Source organism: Ostrea edulis, chromosome 7, assembly GCF_947568905.1.
Source record: "Ostrea edulis chromosome 7, xbOstEdul1.1, whole genome shotgun sequence".
NCBI classification, from domain to species: Eukaryota; Metazoa; Mollusca; class Bivalvia; order Ostreida; family Ostreidae; genus Ostrea; species Ostrea edulis.
Genome location: NC_079170.1, coordinates 7,557,014 through 7,573,979, shown reverse-complemented (window position 1 = coordinate 7,573,979; position 16,966 = coordinate 7,557,014). Strand labels below are relative to the sequence as shown.

Genomic DNA, 16,966 nt, shown 5'->3' with positions numbered 1-16,966 from the left:
AAACTGAGCTCTGGCTATCGAGATAATCATTTCACATATTAGATCCTGCTATTGTATTTTTTTCATTTATCTAAAGATACCTAATATTTCACAAGTGCATTCTTATCATTGATAGCCAGAGTTCATCTACAGTACTGTGCAAAAATGACACATAACGACTTCACTGAGTATGCAGTTTTATTTTTTTACTAATAACAAAAATTTTAAAAACTCTCTTCAAATACTGAGCTTTTACATGAACACAGACACATAAAGAGAACAAATAAAAATTTTTACAAGAAAAAAAAATTCTTTTCAAATATCAAAAAAACTGTTACAGAACTCTGGCTACCAAAATTCACCCACAAAATATTTATTTCAAACCAACGCATGATTAGAAAACTTGTTTTACCATCTTAAAAAATGAAACAGTCTTTTAAGACTCTTAAAATGCATTGATCAGATCATTCAGAAGAATTGTCAAAACTTAAGAGTGTCACACTCCTTTAACATGGCCAAAATTATGCTAGGACATGAAGAATTTTACAATTCTCAGAGCATATAAATATATATTATAAATATATATACTAGTAAAAAGCTCAATGCCACATACAACAAATATAAATATATATAAAAGAAACAAATATAATGCAAGTGATGAATATAAATAGGTGAATACATTTCATAAATAAAGATCAAATCACTGCTTTAAATGACTCAACATTGACTATAAATAATTGAGCAAACTGAAAAGCTGACAACCAAGAGTTATCTCCCTAAAAGTCAGGTCGCTTTACGAACCAGTCCAACCAATAGAGAAAATAAAACAAAGACACAGAACCCAGAACAAAATATCAATCAATTTAAATATTCACATGAGCAATGTACCAATACTTTAAAAGTGTATACACGAAGACTGACTCCACCAGACTGAGTACATAATGATTGTCAACAATTGTTATCTTGGATTTCAGTATCTATTTAAATATAAAAGCTAAGGTAAACTGTTCATCTCTCCAGAAAGGTGAGTGAGCGATATGTCAAATATACCAATTTATTTATCTTGATAGTTTTGTAATGTTAAAAGGGTGCACAATGATCTTCACAGAAAACAGAGAGCCATATTTCACAATATATTGTTCCCCATGAATTTTGATACCTCCCTAATAAAAAACACCTAACACTATAAATTCTATATTCTAGAGAGGAGTAAGCTTGCAGTAGTTACCACATATATAGTTCATTTACTACTACATCAAAAGATGTAGCAATCTCCAAAAGAAAGAGAGAAGCTAGACTTATATAAAAGCTTTTCACTACAAAGGGAAGGTACACCATTTCAAAGCTCTTTGATAAATTGATACTACTTTGTGCTTGTGTACAGCCATTGTTGCAGCTTTTTTACCTCGTTGAAAACCTAGTGTAATGATACAAACTTGTGAACTCAAAAAACTATCAATTAAATGTTTTATAAAACTCGTTGTCTTGTGTAATAATCATGAAATAACAATAAAATTTTATTTTTCATATTTTAAATTTTGTAACGAATTTTTACACAACCTATTTTAAAATTTGTCAATGTCATCTTCAAAAGAAATCTACTTTACTGTCTCATATCTATTTTTTCTTTGAAAATATTTTTGACAACCCGTGATATACTCAAAATTCTTCCCACAACTCCTGAGATCATCTCATGTCAATTAATGTATATCATTTTACGACCACTAGCACATTTAGATGAGATCATCTAATGTCAATCAATGTAAATCATTTTACGACCACTAGCACATTTAGACACCTGTCGAGCTCTGTAGTCCGCAGCCAGTTTTCCAGATTTTGTCCTCAGAGGGGCACCTGCTCCTGGTTTTCCCCAGGGAGAGTATCCCGCCTGTGAATCAACTACAAATACAAAAAATAATTTGTACTCCTTTGTCATGGTATTCTGTTTTAAGGTAGTGTAGGCACACATTTTTCCATTGTGTTACCCACTTTCACTCCTTCTGTTGTCATAAAACAAGAGGCCCATGGGCCTTAATAGTCACCCTAGTAATATTCAGCAACTCTTCAATAGACAACTCAATCAAACTACACAATCTTTTATTTTCAATGATAATAAATTATTCTCAGCTTTTCTCATTCAGAATTTCAATGTCCAAGAATAAAAGAGCATCTTAAACAAGAGGCCCATGGACCACAATGCTCACAGGGGTCTTTTGACCCTGTTGTTCATCAGATGAATTTTTTTTAAAAAATTCATATTCTTTAATTCAATGACAAATGTTGACCCCACATTATGATTCCAACCTAGCCCCATGGGATTATGACGGCCTTGCTGTTCTGGAGAAAAAGATATTTCAAAGCTATGTACACCTTATATATTGGATATTATCAAAGGAATAAAAGTATTTTTTAAATCAAACTTTTTGAAAATGATATATTTTAATTTGTTCGCATTAAAATGTCATCACGCTTATTTCTTATTAATTTATTCTCAAGAGTCGAATTTCAAAATATTTATAATCATGTGATGTTGCAAGCTGAATTTAGAAAGTAAACAATTAAGGTGACAGCGGAAAACTATCATTGATAGAAGACAGTCTGACAGGGTACAGAGTAAAGAGAAGCACTATGAGTCTTGTGAAGGGGAGTTAACTTCACGTGTAACAAAAAAATAATTTTTCATATCACTACATGTACATACTGTAATCGAAATCCTCTATCTCTGTCATGTTTTCAGTATGTTTCCCATGTGTTTTCATTCATCCAAATGTCAATCCTTCATAAATATGCATTAGAAAATCACCATTTCCCAGTTGTTAATGCCAATTCATAATTTGTCAAAATTGTTAGATATCATAAATATCTTAAATTGCTTATCATATTCTTAAAATTTTGATTTGATTTCGAAATTTAAAAAACTGTTTAATTTGGCATACATACCTTTAAAGTTGTATAGTCTGATGTTCACCTGTTACTTATTGATTTTAAGTGTACAGAATTTTTTTAATGCAGCGGAATTAGTTTTTAAAGTTATCACATGTAACTTTCCCTTAGTTACATGCTTGAAAACATTTGCAAGTAAAAAGGAAACAGTAAGAAGATTATTTAAAAAGTAAATACAGTGGGAACCCATAGATACATTTGCTGCTCGTGGCGGGAACCCCTGCACACACAGTACCTATCATATTCGTTGTAAATACATGTAGTAAAGCGTGGAGTTCAGTATATAGATTAAGTCTGCTATCTCAACTTTTTTTCATGTTCAAACGTATGATCTGTTCTTTTAGGACTGGTGTCATTCCTTGCCAATTTAAAGCCATATGCTATGCATCAATAAATAGCCCTATGCGCATGAGGGGGATCCCAACATGATGTACATAACTCGGACACAACTGTCTAAATTTAGGTTTTAAAGATCATAAAACAACAAAGATATTTAGGAATATTACTAAGGGGTATTTGATATTTTTATTCTCCTGAATAAAAACGTGAAACACTAATGGCATGGTACTGTGGTAACAAAATACACAGCTTTACAGATAAGGAAGTCTGAACTGAATACATGACTGTCACTTGATTTATCTTCTGAATATGCATTAGAAACAGCTGAGTGACCTTTCTTTGTAAACACCGACTTAAAACCAAATCATTCTGGTTAAAACAAGTGAAACAAGAGGTACTGTGAGCAATGCTCACTAAGAATACCCCCCGCTTACCCTAATCTCCCAAAGGGTGTTGGTAATAGGTATAAACTACCTCTTTTCTGAGTGTAAAAAACAAATGGCATGACAAACTGAACCATATTGCTACTTCGATGTCCAGTGCGCGTGACCTTTGACCTTTTGACCCCAAAATCGATAGGGAACATCTTCATCCAATGGGTAGTCCATATGTATGATATGGTGACTGTAGGTGGAAAGGATAACGCTTTAGAGCTCGGAAACCATATTGCTACTTCAATGTCCAGTGCGCTTGATTTTTGACCTTTTGACCCCAAAATCGATAGGGAACATCTTCATCCCATGGGTAGTCCATATATATGATATGGTGACGGTAGGTGGAAAGGATAATGCTTTAGAGCCCGGAAACCATTGCGTCTACAGACGGACAACCTGATTCCAGTATACCCCCCACACAACTTGTTGCGGGGGGTATAATAATGACATACAGCCTCATAAATACTTGCGTGTGATAATTTATAAATGTTTTTACAAAGTGGACAAAAAAATTGTCGAAAATTTGGACCATACAACTATAAAATCCCCCCCCCCCCCCCCCCCCCCCCCCCCCCGTTAATAAATTGGTTCTGACATCATTCCTCAGGCCTGCAGTGAGCATGACATTCACAATCTTAGTTTCTCATATCCCACAGGTGTTCCATTCCTAAATTTTCAATGAACAATTTAAGAAAATAGTTTCTTACCCCTTTCCTTTTCCCACTGCAGTTTCTTTTTCTCCGCCAGCGTCATGTTTGTTGGGGGCCTGGTACTAGAAGCTGTGGCGATGCTGGTACTACTCACTTTATCCTCCTGCTGATTGGTTGGTGAGGGTGACCTCTTCCGTGACCTGTGTCTTGACCTATCTGATGAGTCATCCCGTGATCGCTCCCTTGAATTTTGTCTCTCCCTGGATCGAGACTCCCTGCGATCATATGACGGTGACCTGTGCCTCCGTTCTCTTGATCGTGACCCCCTTCTGTAACCAGTCGGGGATCCCCTGTCTCTCCTTCTCTCCCTGGAGTTTTCTCTGCGATCTCTGGAATTGTCACGTCTCCTGTCCCATGACCCCTCCCTTGACCTTGGAGGGGAGTAACTAGGACTGCGTCGTCTGCTTTCGTTCTTTTTCTTTGCTATTAATTTCTCGGTCTCCTCCTTCACCATCTCCCTCCATTTGGATTTTCCTTCTTCCCCCTTTCTCCTTCAATGAAATTTTAAAATCAAGTTACACCTCAATTGTGACAATTTTTTATTTTACATTACTAAATCGTAATATTGTGAAAACCAATTGCATTCATTCAACATTTTTTCTTCCTTGAATTAAAAAAATCAATATTAATTGTACTTTATTGTTACAGCTTATTACGATTTCTATCTAAATCTCTAAATCACGATTTACAACACAGATACTACTTATGTCACTATTTGTAATGTAGATCAATGTACCTCCACCAATGCAATAAAAAAAATTGACAACAGTGAAACACAAAGCTCTGTATCACCCAAACCCAAACACCAGTGATTCAAGTAGGAAATGAAAAATAAAACATTTGGTGCTGAAATAAAGCAAGAAAAAGAAAAGAAACGCATGAAGTCAAAGCATGGTGATCAGATAAAATTTGCACGCATCAAAGAAAATTAAAAAGTGGTACAAAATCAACTGATAGCATCGAATGGTGAACTACTAGTGAAATTAAGGAGCTGCATAATGATGGAAGGAAACTATACAGAGAATGCACAGCAATACACAGGTGCAACAGCTAGGCAAACTACACAGCAGCATGTCAGGCATGGCACCATGCTGAGGAAACAGCCTTACTTTTCAGCCTCGGCAATAACCTTTTCTCGAGCAATCATTAACCGCCTCCGTTCTGCCACAGTCATGTGTTTCCAGGGCAGGGACACTGGGATACCTGCCAGCTCTCGGGGCGAGACGGCTTCCACATTATGGTCAGGTGACAGGTGGGAGGACGAATCAGGTTTCTTAGAGTCTCTATTATCATTGTCTTTAAACTTGGATTCCCGGAATCTGTCACTTTCCCTGCTTTTTTCCAACTGCTCTTCGGCTTTGCGACGCAGATCTGTAAGAATCCTGTCTGAGGAGTCTTCTTGTTTCTTTTTGCGATCATAATCAGGGTCGTAACTGGGATGTCGTTCCCGACCTTGATTCCGATCTCTGTCACGCGAACGTTTGTACCTTTCTCTAGAGTGGTCTCTGTCTCGCGAATCATCTCGAGATTTCCTATCTCGCCGATAGTTCCGTTCCTCTGACTGGTCACGCTCAAATCTTCTGTCTCTGTAAACATTTGTAAACATCTTTTATGAGAGAGAGAGGCACTCCTCTTCATGCAATACACCTATTACAAATGTATCAAGATAATAGGTATGTACCTTCTTCATTTATCTATTTTTCAGTTACATGTACTGCTTGATTGTTCACTTTTAGTGCCTATGGTGTATAGTTTTGTATTTTGTTTGTTGATTAATTGATTGTACATGTATATTGTTTAACGTCCCTCTCGAGAATTTTTCACTCATATGGAGACGTCACCATTGCCGGTGAAGGGCTGCAAAATTTAGGCCTATGCTCAACGCTTAAAGCCATTGAGCGGGGGAGGGATCTTTATCGTGCCATACCTGCTGTGACACGGGACCTCAGTTTTTGCAGTCTCATCCAAAGGACCACCCCATTGAGTCACCTCTTACGACAAGCAAGGGGTATTGAGGACCTATTCTAACCCGGATCCCGGGGGAGGGGGGTACTGAGGACCTATTCTAACCCGGATCCTGGGGGAGGGGGGTACTGAGGACCTATTCTAACCCGGATCCCGGGGGAGGGGGGTACTGAGGACCTATTCTAACCCGGATCCCGGGGGAGGGGGGTATTGAGTACCTATTCTAACCCGGATCCCGGGGGAGGGGGGAACTGAGGACCTATTCTAACCCGGATCCCGGGGGAGGGGGGTACTGAGGACCTATTCTAACCCGGATCCCCACGGGATGTATATTGTTTGTAGCTCTAATTACAAATATATGTAGTTATCAACAAGTACATGGATTTTCCAAATTTAGTGCTTTGAAATACATCTAGTAAATGTTAATATTACCATGATTTATGTAATAAAGCAAATTGGTAATGTTTATTTCTTATTATACATCATTGAGTAAGCACTTATTGGAAGATATAACACATGTATAATGCATGTATGTGATTCAGTTATTCAGATGCTTCATTTATCTGAACAATCTTGCTAGGAACCATAGTGTTCGGATTGACGAAGCTCCACTACATATCGTGCTTAGATTCAGTCATTCAAAGAAACTGAAATATGTTTAGCTTCAGAGACACAGGATAAATATTCTTAAATCAAGAATATTAACATTTCTTTTAAAAAATGCAATCATCACTGACAACATTCATTAAATCAGCATGTATGACAAGTTAGAGAAATCTTTTGTGATTCAGCATCACGGTTTATTACCGTTCTCTGGAGTCGTCTCGAGACTTTCTATATCGGTGATCTCGATCGTCTGAGGCATCTCGCTCAATTTTCTTCCCCCTGTGTGCAAAATTTGTCAACACAACAACTCAGTCAAGCTTATAACATTTAGTGTGCATAAAAACAGTTTATCATGTGAGAGAAAACTAAGTGTTCACATGACTTAGATTAATGTTTTCATCAAGCAAACGCAGATCATGCTAATTAACTGCATCATGCACTTAGACTGAAAAATCAACACAGTATCAATAGTTTGTGATGCAAGACCATGCAGATTCTGAATTTAGAGTGAATTTAGTGCAGCTGAGGTTTATATATCAAACATGTTCACTTGTTTGGTTGTTTTTTTCTTTTGTGAAAAACTTAATGTGACAATTCTTGATCCAGCAAGATTTGGTCTGAGACACTCAGAGAAATCATTGTAGAAATGAAGGCATGCAATCAGCACTGCAACACACTCAGTCAAGTCCTCACCTGTCTTTCCTGGACCGATTTGTGTCTCCGCCCATCAGGGCATAGATACTGTTGTCTTCCTTCTTGTGACGGTCTTTTCTGGACTTTGAATGACCGTTCTCTTTTTCTGATCGGTCTCTGTAGTGTTTTTCCGTTTCGTCGTCATGGCCATCTCTTCTACGCGGGGACTCTATGGTCACTTCATGGTACTTTGGATCTGTAAGAGAGGTGTAGGATCAAAGTCAGCTATAAAGGACTAGACATGATATGGTGCCAATTTGACCCTGTAAAAATGACTCAAAATTTTATAACAACAGTTTTACTTTATTTCAATGAGGAGTACATGTACATTTTTCTGATATGTGCTATTCATTTGCCTCAAATCCAAATCCGTTCATATTGACCATGAAAAGCTCAAAGGTGGTGTTCATTTCTTAAGTGTAAAAAACTTTTACATCAATTTTTTTTCCTTGACAAAAACAAGAAGCTTATTATTATCAAAATGCCCAGGTTAATTCATCCCAATTTTGTGTCACATCAATATCAATTGTTAACTACGCAAACCTCAGTGCATGTCCCTGTATAGATGGGTAGAATGAGACGAGCTTTCACATGAACCATTCATACATGTTATGTGCATTTCAATTAACATACCGATAGATATCTTGAGTTTATCTTCTTCTCCTGAGGCAACCTTCCCAACCGATGCCAAAATGGCATTCAGCTGATCTTGGGTCAAGGTCACAGTACCATTCTTGTCATCATCTTTTGCTTTCTTGCCCTTCCCAATTTTTTCCCGGTTCTTCTGAATAAAGTTTTTGACCGGTTTTTTCACTTTTTCTGGTTCCTGTGGCTTATCATCTGGTAAAGGTTTAAGGATGTTGTCCACCTCTGGTTCCACTCGGTCATAGTTTCTGGGGTGGTGACGAATCTCAAATGGCTGTTTTCTTGTTTTGTAGTCCACCTATAAGGACAAAAAGGCTTATTTCTGCAACATATCTACAATAGATTTTTGTATTTTTTAACAATTTCAACAAAAATTGTTAGCAAAATCCCTGATTGTTTAGTTTTGAATCCGACTTAATCTAGTGTCTGCTCAAATGCAGTAATTTTTGTCATAAAAAATTGAATCCATTTAAGAAACAAAAAAATTTCTGACTTAATCTACATGCAGTTACTGTAATGAATTAAGGCTCTGTTAATCATGCTTTGAACACGAATTCATTATGAATGACACTTATCATATAAATGTTTGTAGATGATGGTATGATGGCTTCCATGAATTTTACATACATAATTGTACATATTACTAATTCTAAATCAACTGAAAAATCAATGTTGAAATAATATAGGATAAATTAAATGTATCCAAAGCATAACATTTCACTGACAAGATGCATTAGCAGCATGCACTGTACAACTGCATACGTCAGAGAACAAACAAAACGAAATAAATATGCTGACATGCTTCTGATTAATTCCAAGATTCAATTCATTGGCATGCAAAAATACTGATTTTCATATAACTTGAAGCTTGCTGCATGCATGTGTAGTGTTGCAACACGAGTGGCTAACTATGGCTTGCTTAGAAAGTGTCAAGACAGAACAGGCTCACTGTGGGGCGCGGTCAAACTGAGCTACATCTAAAGGAAAGGTAGAGGAGAAAATCATTCTTTAAAATTTTTAAGATTAATGAGGGTTCATATAGAATTTAAAGGACATAATTTGTTTTTGGTTTTTTTGGGGTCAGATTGCCATTCTTGCTGGTTTGTATTAAATCTAGGTCAGTCATTTCAAAATTCAGAAAAAATTGTGGAAATCGAATTGTGTTATATTGAATTGTACGGCTAAAAACATATAATGTAATGAAATTAAATGTAAATTTTAATTACTACTGGTATTCGTAAACAAGAATTCAAATTAGTAATCAAACTGATCATGCTATGGTTAAATGGGTACAATTGCATCCGAGATTTAATGGAGGAGCGTGGGAAATGAATTTAAAAACCACTCACTAATTTTGTTGATTCCTAATAAATGATATTATAAAATATGTATCACGTTAACATTGGACAACTGCTAGAGTTACAAAGCATAATTTGACGGCATTGTCTCAATCTTTGTTTACATACTGCCAACCTGCAAACAACTGTAACCATCAAAACAAACAAATACTGGTACATGTTGTTTTCATCCACTCAAACAAGTTTCATTTTGAATACATGACAGCATGACCTGGGACACTTCACGCCAGCATGCTTCATGAAGCGTGTAAGCACTTCACGTAAAGTATGCAGGCGTGAAGAGTTAAAGTTCATACCCTCATGTATTTTCCAAAATGAAATTTATTTTCTATATTCTACTTTAATTTTTGTCAGAATTCTAAGCCGTTAAAATAGACGTACTATATCCAAGATTTATACCCGCATTGTTTACAACTGCATTGCATTCATGAAGAAATGGCTATTATTACAATTGATAAAGGCACAAATGTATATCAAAGACAAAAACACTGCAAATGTAAACGGCAAAAATATTGCAAATGTAAATACATAGAGATAACACTAAACTGGTCCCAAGAAGTAGTCTAAGAAGAAATTGATCTGAAAAGAGCATGCAATAGAAAGAAACGTAATCAGCTGTTTACAAAACCTGAATTAACCTACACTGGGTGCTGAATGTGATCGAAGTGTTAAATCCTGAAATTAAAGAGCACATTCATAGCATGTGGGAAAGTTTGACTCCATACCCAAGCAAGCACAATGACACATATACACTAGGCACGTCTTTACATCACACACAATTCAACATTTTACAAAAATCTGCAATTTGTGTGTCCTTGTGCATAAGCTTTTCTAAATACTGTAGAAGAATATTTTTAAACACGGTACTTATTTCCGCCAAGTCTGCGGTCACATAAACTCCACGTAATATCATACCAGTGAACTTAAAGTGTATATTTATAAGCTAATTTCATGTAGAAGCCACATGTAACTCGGTGTATTTTCATACCCGTGGACCAAACCAAAAATGATAATCCGTGAAATTATTGGTGCTGGTAACTTCATGAGACACCTCGTATGAAATAATACAAAGCAATATGAGTGTTGGCCAGTGTCCCATACATTTTATACACTACAGAAACTACAGTACTGACCAAAACCAGCCTTACACAAAAGTGTACACAGGGCTCAAAACCAGCCTTACACAAAAGTGTACACAGGGCTCAAAACCAGTCTTACACAAAAGTGTACACAGGGCTCAAAACCAGCCTTACACAAAAGTGTACACAGGGCTCAAAACCAGCCTTACACAAAGTGTACACAGGGCTCAAAACCAGCCTTACACAAAAGTGTACACAGGGCTCAAATCTAGCCTTACACAAAGTGTACACAGGGCTCAAAACCAGCCTTACACAAATAGTGTACAAAGGGCTCAAATTTAGCCTTACACAAAAGTGTACACAGGGCTCAAATCTAGCCTTACACAAAAGTGTACACAGGGCTCAAAACCAGCCTTACACAAATAGTGTACACAGGGCTCAAATCTAGCCTTACACAGTGTACACAGGGCTCAAAACCAGCCTTATCAGTGATTTTTTTTGTTTTTCAAACTACCACCCCTCCTTCTGAATTGGGAAAAATTAGCAACATTTTCCTCAAATTGGGAAAAATAATTCATAGTAAATTAAAATGGTAAAGATGCATAAAATAATCAAATAATTTTTTTGTTTAAGGTTTATTTCAGATCTGATTTAAAATAATAAAATAAATCATTATTTAACATTAAATATGTATTGGAAGTCACACCTTGTATATAAATTATTTACTTTTTCTAAGAAATACTTATTGTCTAATTTCATAAAGAAAATAATAAATTATTAATTCACCAGCATTTGTACCCATAATCTTGTAAATATTATATTAATAATCAAGTTTCCAGAATGTCTCTCCTGTTTTGTATTTTTCGGATTTTAGTAAAACCCTATACTGTTGGCCACTTCCTGTTATTAGCCTGACCCTACATATAATGGCGGTCAAACTAAATTGTAAACAATATGGCTTAATGTGCATCTGGAAGCTATATACTTCGCTGCATATCTGCTTATATGGATGCCTCTATTGTTTTACATATTCTTTACAAAACCTTTTACATGTGCAGTGGTTTGGAGAATAAAACTGAAGAAAAAAAACGTATTTACTGTCAGAAATATACCGTAACCTTTTTTTTTAAATGGCCTAATTTCCCTACATTTGAAATTGGGAAAAACATATATATATAATTGGGAAAAAATAGCTAATTTTAGTGAGGGGAATCAGCCGAATATTGGTGGCATTTTAGCCCCAAAAAAATCACTGCTTACACAAAAGTGTACAAAGGGCTCAAATCTAGCCTTACACAAAAGTGTACACAGGGCTCAAAACCAGCCTTACACAAAAGTGTACACAGGGCTCAAAACCAGCCTTACACAAAAGTGTACACAGGGCTCAAAACCAGCCTTACACAAAAGTGTACACAGGGCTCAAAACCAGCCTTACACAAAAGTGTACACAGGGCTCAAAACCAGCCTTACACAAAAGTGGACACAGGGCTCAAAACCAGCCTTACACAAAAGTGTACACAGGGCTCAAAACCAGCCTTACACAAAAGTGGACACAGGGCTCAAAACCAGCCTTACACAAAAGTGTACACAGGGTTAAATCCAAAACAATGGGTTTCCTCCGTGTCTCTATATGGATTAACTTTTGAGAAGACCCCTGGGTTACAGTTTGAGTCAGATTTGTTAATTCACACCAGGGCTGCATTCAAGATAATAACAGCTAGCCTAGGGGCTAGGTATGGTGGTTAGTTTGTGCCAATTTACAATTTTAGTTCTCGTCTTTTTATTTTGAGGCGAAAAGACAACAATATGATGTTAGCAATTTTTCGTCCCAAAATATCGAATAAAATGATAATTAAATACATTTCACCACAAAATAATGAAAAGACGACAAATTGTAATATGGCACAAATCAGCCACCATACTAGGGACTAGCCGCTGCAATCTTGAATGCAGAATAGAAGTTGACGAGACATCAACTGGGAGAGCTGTTAACCTTGTGTATTTCTATTTATACACAAACATTTATTTCCACAGCAAAATTTTTATGACAGCAAAACAATAAACAGAAATCTTGAATTTTCATGAAACGTACAAATTGCAGCACAAAATTTTTCATTACTTAACTTAGTCAATTATTCATACGGAAATCATCTGACAGTTAAAATTCCTTCCATTCAAAACATCATTTAAGGATGTACTCTCGTGGTAATTTTACCGTAAGTGAAATTGTTTTAAAAGCATACAAATATCATCTGAATATTTCTTGCAATGTTATGTTTACCACAAAATTTTTCTTATGAAACCACCTTTATTTTTGCATTTTTGCATTAATCACAAATCTTTACTCAATGGAAAAACATTACCCAAAATCTGAAATCCTGTATTATTTTTTTTACAAGGTCATCTAGATACTTGGTTAAAACATTCATGATATCTGTGTGGATTTGCTATTTTAGATTTCTAAACAAACAACTATGATAAATGTTATAAACTCTTTGAACGATTTGAACATTTCAAGAAAATATTGTTTTACAAATATTAAACCATTTGCAAATAGTTTTACAAAATTTTATAACATAATCGCTTGGGTATCCTATGTCCCTAAATATTATGATATGAATTAAAGTTATATACGCAATGAAAAGAAGCACTCTTTATCAATAAAAGCCTGTGTGATACATAATGTAATTAATTCCTACTATTTATTGATTAACTCAACCTCAAGGGTTAGCTTTCAAAGGGAGGGAATGCAAGGCCCACTTTATGCATCCATTGTTGCATTCTCTGTCCGAGTCCGCTCTGGGTCAGCAATACGACCGATACAGAACAAACTTGGAAAGCGAACCCAGGGGTTTGCTTTGGGTCAGTTTTCTGTAAGGTTGAGTCCGGTCAATACTGTATAAAACTAATAATATCTAAAGCATTTAAATAATCTTTGTTTGAGACTACATACTATTAATCTAATAAAAGATTTGTTTACCTTCTTCAATGGTTTTCTTTGTTGTTCTGAAAACAAAGAAAAATCAGAAAACGTCATTCTGCATGTTCACATAATATGACATCATGTTAGTATGTGGATAATATTCTAGTCTGAATTTTTAACATTCACATAAGGAACTTCAACAAAGGTCTACATGTAGTATCATGAGTTTATATTCAACACATAACCAGATCATATATGGCAATCAAGCACATGAAAGAGAGAGAGTTGGTACATACCATTTGTCCAAAATATTCCCGGCTTGCCATTCTGAGCTTTAAAATTTAACAACCTATACAAAAATAAAATAGATATGATTAAATTATAACTACCTTCAATACACATATTTGCAAAAGGAAAGACTGTAGCTAGTGATGATGCCACTTTGGTGGATTAAATCAGAAGTCTCATGTTGCCATAGCTACGTTGTACGAAATGAAGAGAAGTAATGTTAACTTGTACCATGGTTTAAATGAAGAGAAGTAATGTTAACTTGTACCATGGTTTAAGAAATGTAACCACACAAACAGCACTGTGACATTTCGTCAGTTAAGTGAGGTTATATAACATAATAGTAATCTGTCGTAACATAGAGGGGTAAAATATCATGACCAAGTCTAAGATTCTACAAGAAAAGTCCCCCCCCCCCCCTACTACAACTACAGGTAGTTGAAAGACCTTGAGAAGATCCACCAATAATGAGCCAATATGTACACACAAAATGCAGTGTCATAGTCCTGTTACATAATGGTTCAGAGAGTATGTAAAAATGTTAACAAAATTATTCTCCTTGTGAAGTGTAATGTTAAAGGTTAATACCAGGAACTAGCTGCACTGCTTTGTCAGAACTTACATAACAATGATACATGTAACTTCTTTGTTAACTGCTTGTTCTTTAACATGCCCTTAGAGACTCTCTCACCGATATTGAAATGTCATCAGCTGTAGCTGAAGTGTCACAAATTTAGACCTATATATTATGCATTTCATTAAGAATCAGTGGGCGCTCAGGGCCTTAGCAGTGAGGGTTCTAAATTGTGCCAACGCCTGTTGCACCATGGGACATTGATTCTCAAGGTCTCATCCGAAAAGCCTGCCACTCACGTGTAGATCCTCTGCAGAATGTTTCCCAAAGTAGCAGTCGCTGCAGGGTCTATTTTTACATCATATTTTTGATGAGGAAAGGTACAGGCAGGGCTTGAACGCTCTTAACCACTAAGCTACTGTCACCAGTGTAGACATCTCGCCCCTAACAAATTTACCCATACAATAGAAGTATACATAACTTTCAATTATTCAAAACGTTTCAATTTATATCGCTCATAAATAATTATATCCAAGGAATCTCTGTCCAGTTTGTTGAGTATGTGAGCTGATTGACTACAATGGATAACAGTAATGCTTAGATTATCATGTTTTCCATTGTAATTAATCACCTTACTACCCAACAAACTAGACAATGATTCCTTAAATTTTGAATTTCAAATAAAAATATATTATTGACATATCAATAGTACTGCCTAATAAAAATACACATGGTATTCCACATTAATTCTCATAGTCCCTGCCAACAGATGTCCTTCATTATATGTAAAGTGAGAAATTACAACCAATTGTGTATATGGGGAAATTAACACATTGGAGCTTCAAAGGGTTATCACAGAAAAAACAGTTGAAAATGTAGATATCAAGCCATCAACTCAACCTAAATATGAGTAAGGTGTACAACAGCTTTGGAGTTTAGAGCTATCCCTCTTTAAGCCTGCCCAAATGAGAATAAGTAAAGTTATAAAATAACACTTTAGAAAATATACACAACATAGTATTTTTGACTGTATATGTTTGAACTGCTAAATTAGATTTGGTGAGGTGTTGTTTTTTTTTTGGGGGGGGGGGGGGGGGGGGGGGGGGCTTCCATTGTATACCTGTACTAGCAGTTCTACAGGTTAATTTTCTGTAGATTTTAATTACAATTAACTAATGCAAGTCTTCAATTATGTACAAATGTAAGAGTCAAACATATCTCTCTGCTGGGTATCAAACCTGGGACCTCTGGTTCGACAATCCATTGTTCTGCTGATCACTCTACAGGGTTAAGCTTTAGGTCGATCTGTAGAGTACATACTTCACAGTTACATGTTGGGACGTGGGTACTCTCTGGGGGGGCAAAAGTGGTCATCTTTGCCCCACGGTTGCTGGCACTCTGGGAGAGTAGAGACGTGTCTGGAGGAGGACAATACATGGTAGTGTTAGATACATGGCCTTCCCACTAGCGCTCTGGTTAACCCTTTAATAGCTCAATCAGTAGAGCACTGGACTGTTGTACCAGAGGCCCTAGGTTCGATCCTACACAGAGGCCTATACTTTACTGTAACATCTGTATGCTCACTAAACTTTACTGTTACAGCTGTATTCCCACTAGAGCTGGAGCCGGCGATCCAACGTGATTGCACCCCCCCCCCCCCCCCCCCCCCCTAATAACGGAATACCATGGCAAAACCTCGCCTTTTATTTGAAACCAAGTACATTGTAATTACGTGCTTTGTGTAAAGGTAGGGTTGTATACATAACGATTATACCCCGTCGACAGCTCTACATGTCTTGTCATGAGCTGACACTTAAATTACGATATTCATCACTGCACTGTTCTAAGTTTGACAAGAACTCAAATGGCTGTTGAAAAACTAGATTTTCAAGAGATTATCGTATATTTACCCGTAATTCATATTGAGTTTATGTTGAATACAGTTCCATGTTGTTACATTGTTTTTATCACTCTGGTATCTTTACTCCGGCTCCAAAACATCTCGTTAGTTTATTTTGTCGCCAGGAATTTCATGTAAACTGACATGCGCAGACTCGTTATTCGCGCTTCGAATATTCTCGGGTTATTCTCGCCCATGTCCGTGAATATCCGGTGTATTACGGAAATCTACGAAGTATATGAAGGCGGATCTATGTGTAGTCTTTATAATATTATATCTACGTATGAAATTAATCAAGAAGATTGTAGCCTTTTTCAGAAAAAATATACATTTTCTCTTTTTGTCTCGTTCTTATTTTGTTAAGGGAATAAACAAATGAAACACAAAAGTACTACATGAGACAAGATTGATAAATTATTAAAGTTTAAAGGCAACTTCCTGCACCGAGTGTTTTGAATCTCGTGCTTTATGAGTTGTTTGTTTTCAAAAACAAAGAGTTGTCCTGTAGACCTAATTTTGATTCAATTGAA

General features: G+C 36.2%; 1 protein-coding gene across 26 annotated transcripts in view; it reads right to left on the bottom strand.

Moving 5' to 3' along the window:
• LOC125653301 (zinc finger CCCH domain-containing protein 13-like) overlaps positions 1–16,606 on the bottom strand; it is a 33,241-nt gene extending 16,635 nt beyond the window's left edge. For 7 of the 26 annotated variants that reach the window (XM_048882689.2, XM_048882694.2, XM_048882696.2 and 4 more), the window contains exons 1-12: positions 16,447–16,606; positions 13,971–14,023; positions 13,732–13,757; positions 10,315–10,347; positions 9,664–9,678; positions 8,303–8,612; positions 7,670–7,865; positions 7,178–7,255; positions 5,515–5,991; positions 4,403–4,896; positions 1,778–1,878; positions 1,385–1,396 (exon numbers count right to left, since the gene is read on the bottom strand). In XM_048882689.2, the coding sequence (XP_048738646.2) occupies positions 1,385–1,396; positions 1,778–1,878; positions 4,403–4,896; positions 5,515–5,991; positions 7,178–7,255; positions 7,670–7,865; positions 8,303–8,612; positions 9,664–9,678; positions 10,315–10,347; positions 13,732–13,757; positions 13,971–14,023; positions 16,447–16,457 (1,806 nt within the window). In that variant the 5' untranslated portion in view covers positions 16,458–16,606. The remainder of the gene's footprint in view (positions 1–1,384; positions 1,397–1,777; positions 1,879–4,402; positions 4,897–5,514; positions 5,992–7,177; positions 7,256–7,669; positions 7,866–8,302; positions 8,613–9,663; positions 9,679–10,314; positions 10,348–13,731; positions 13,758–13,970; positions 14,024–16,446) is intronic. The other 19 variants (XM_048882690.2, XM_056143166.1, XM_048882698.2 and 16 more) reach the window with 16 other exon arrangements.
• Positions 16,607–16,966: the final 360 nt, after the last annotated feature.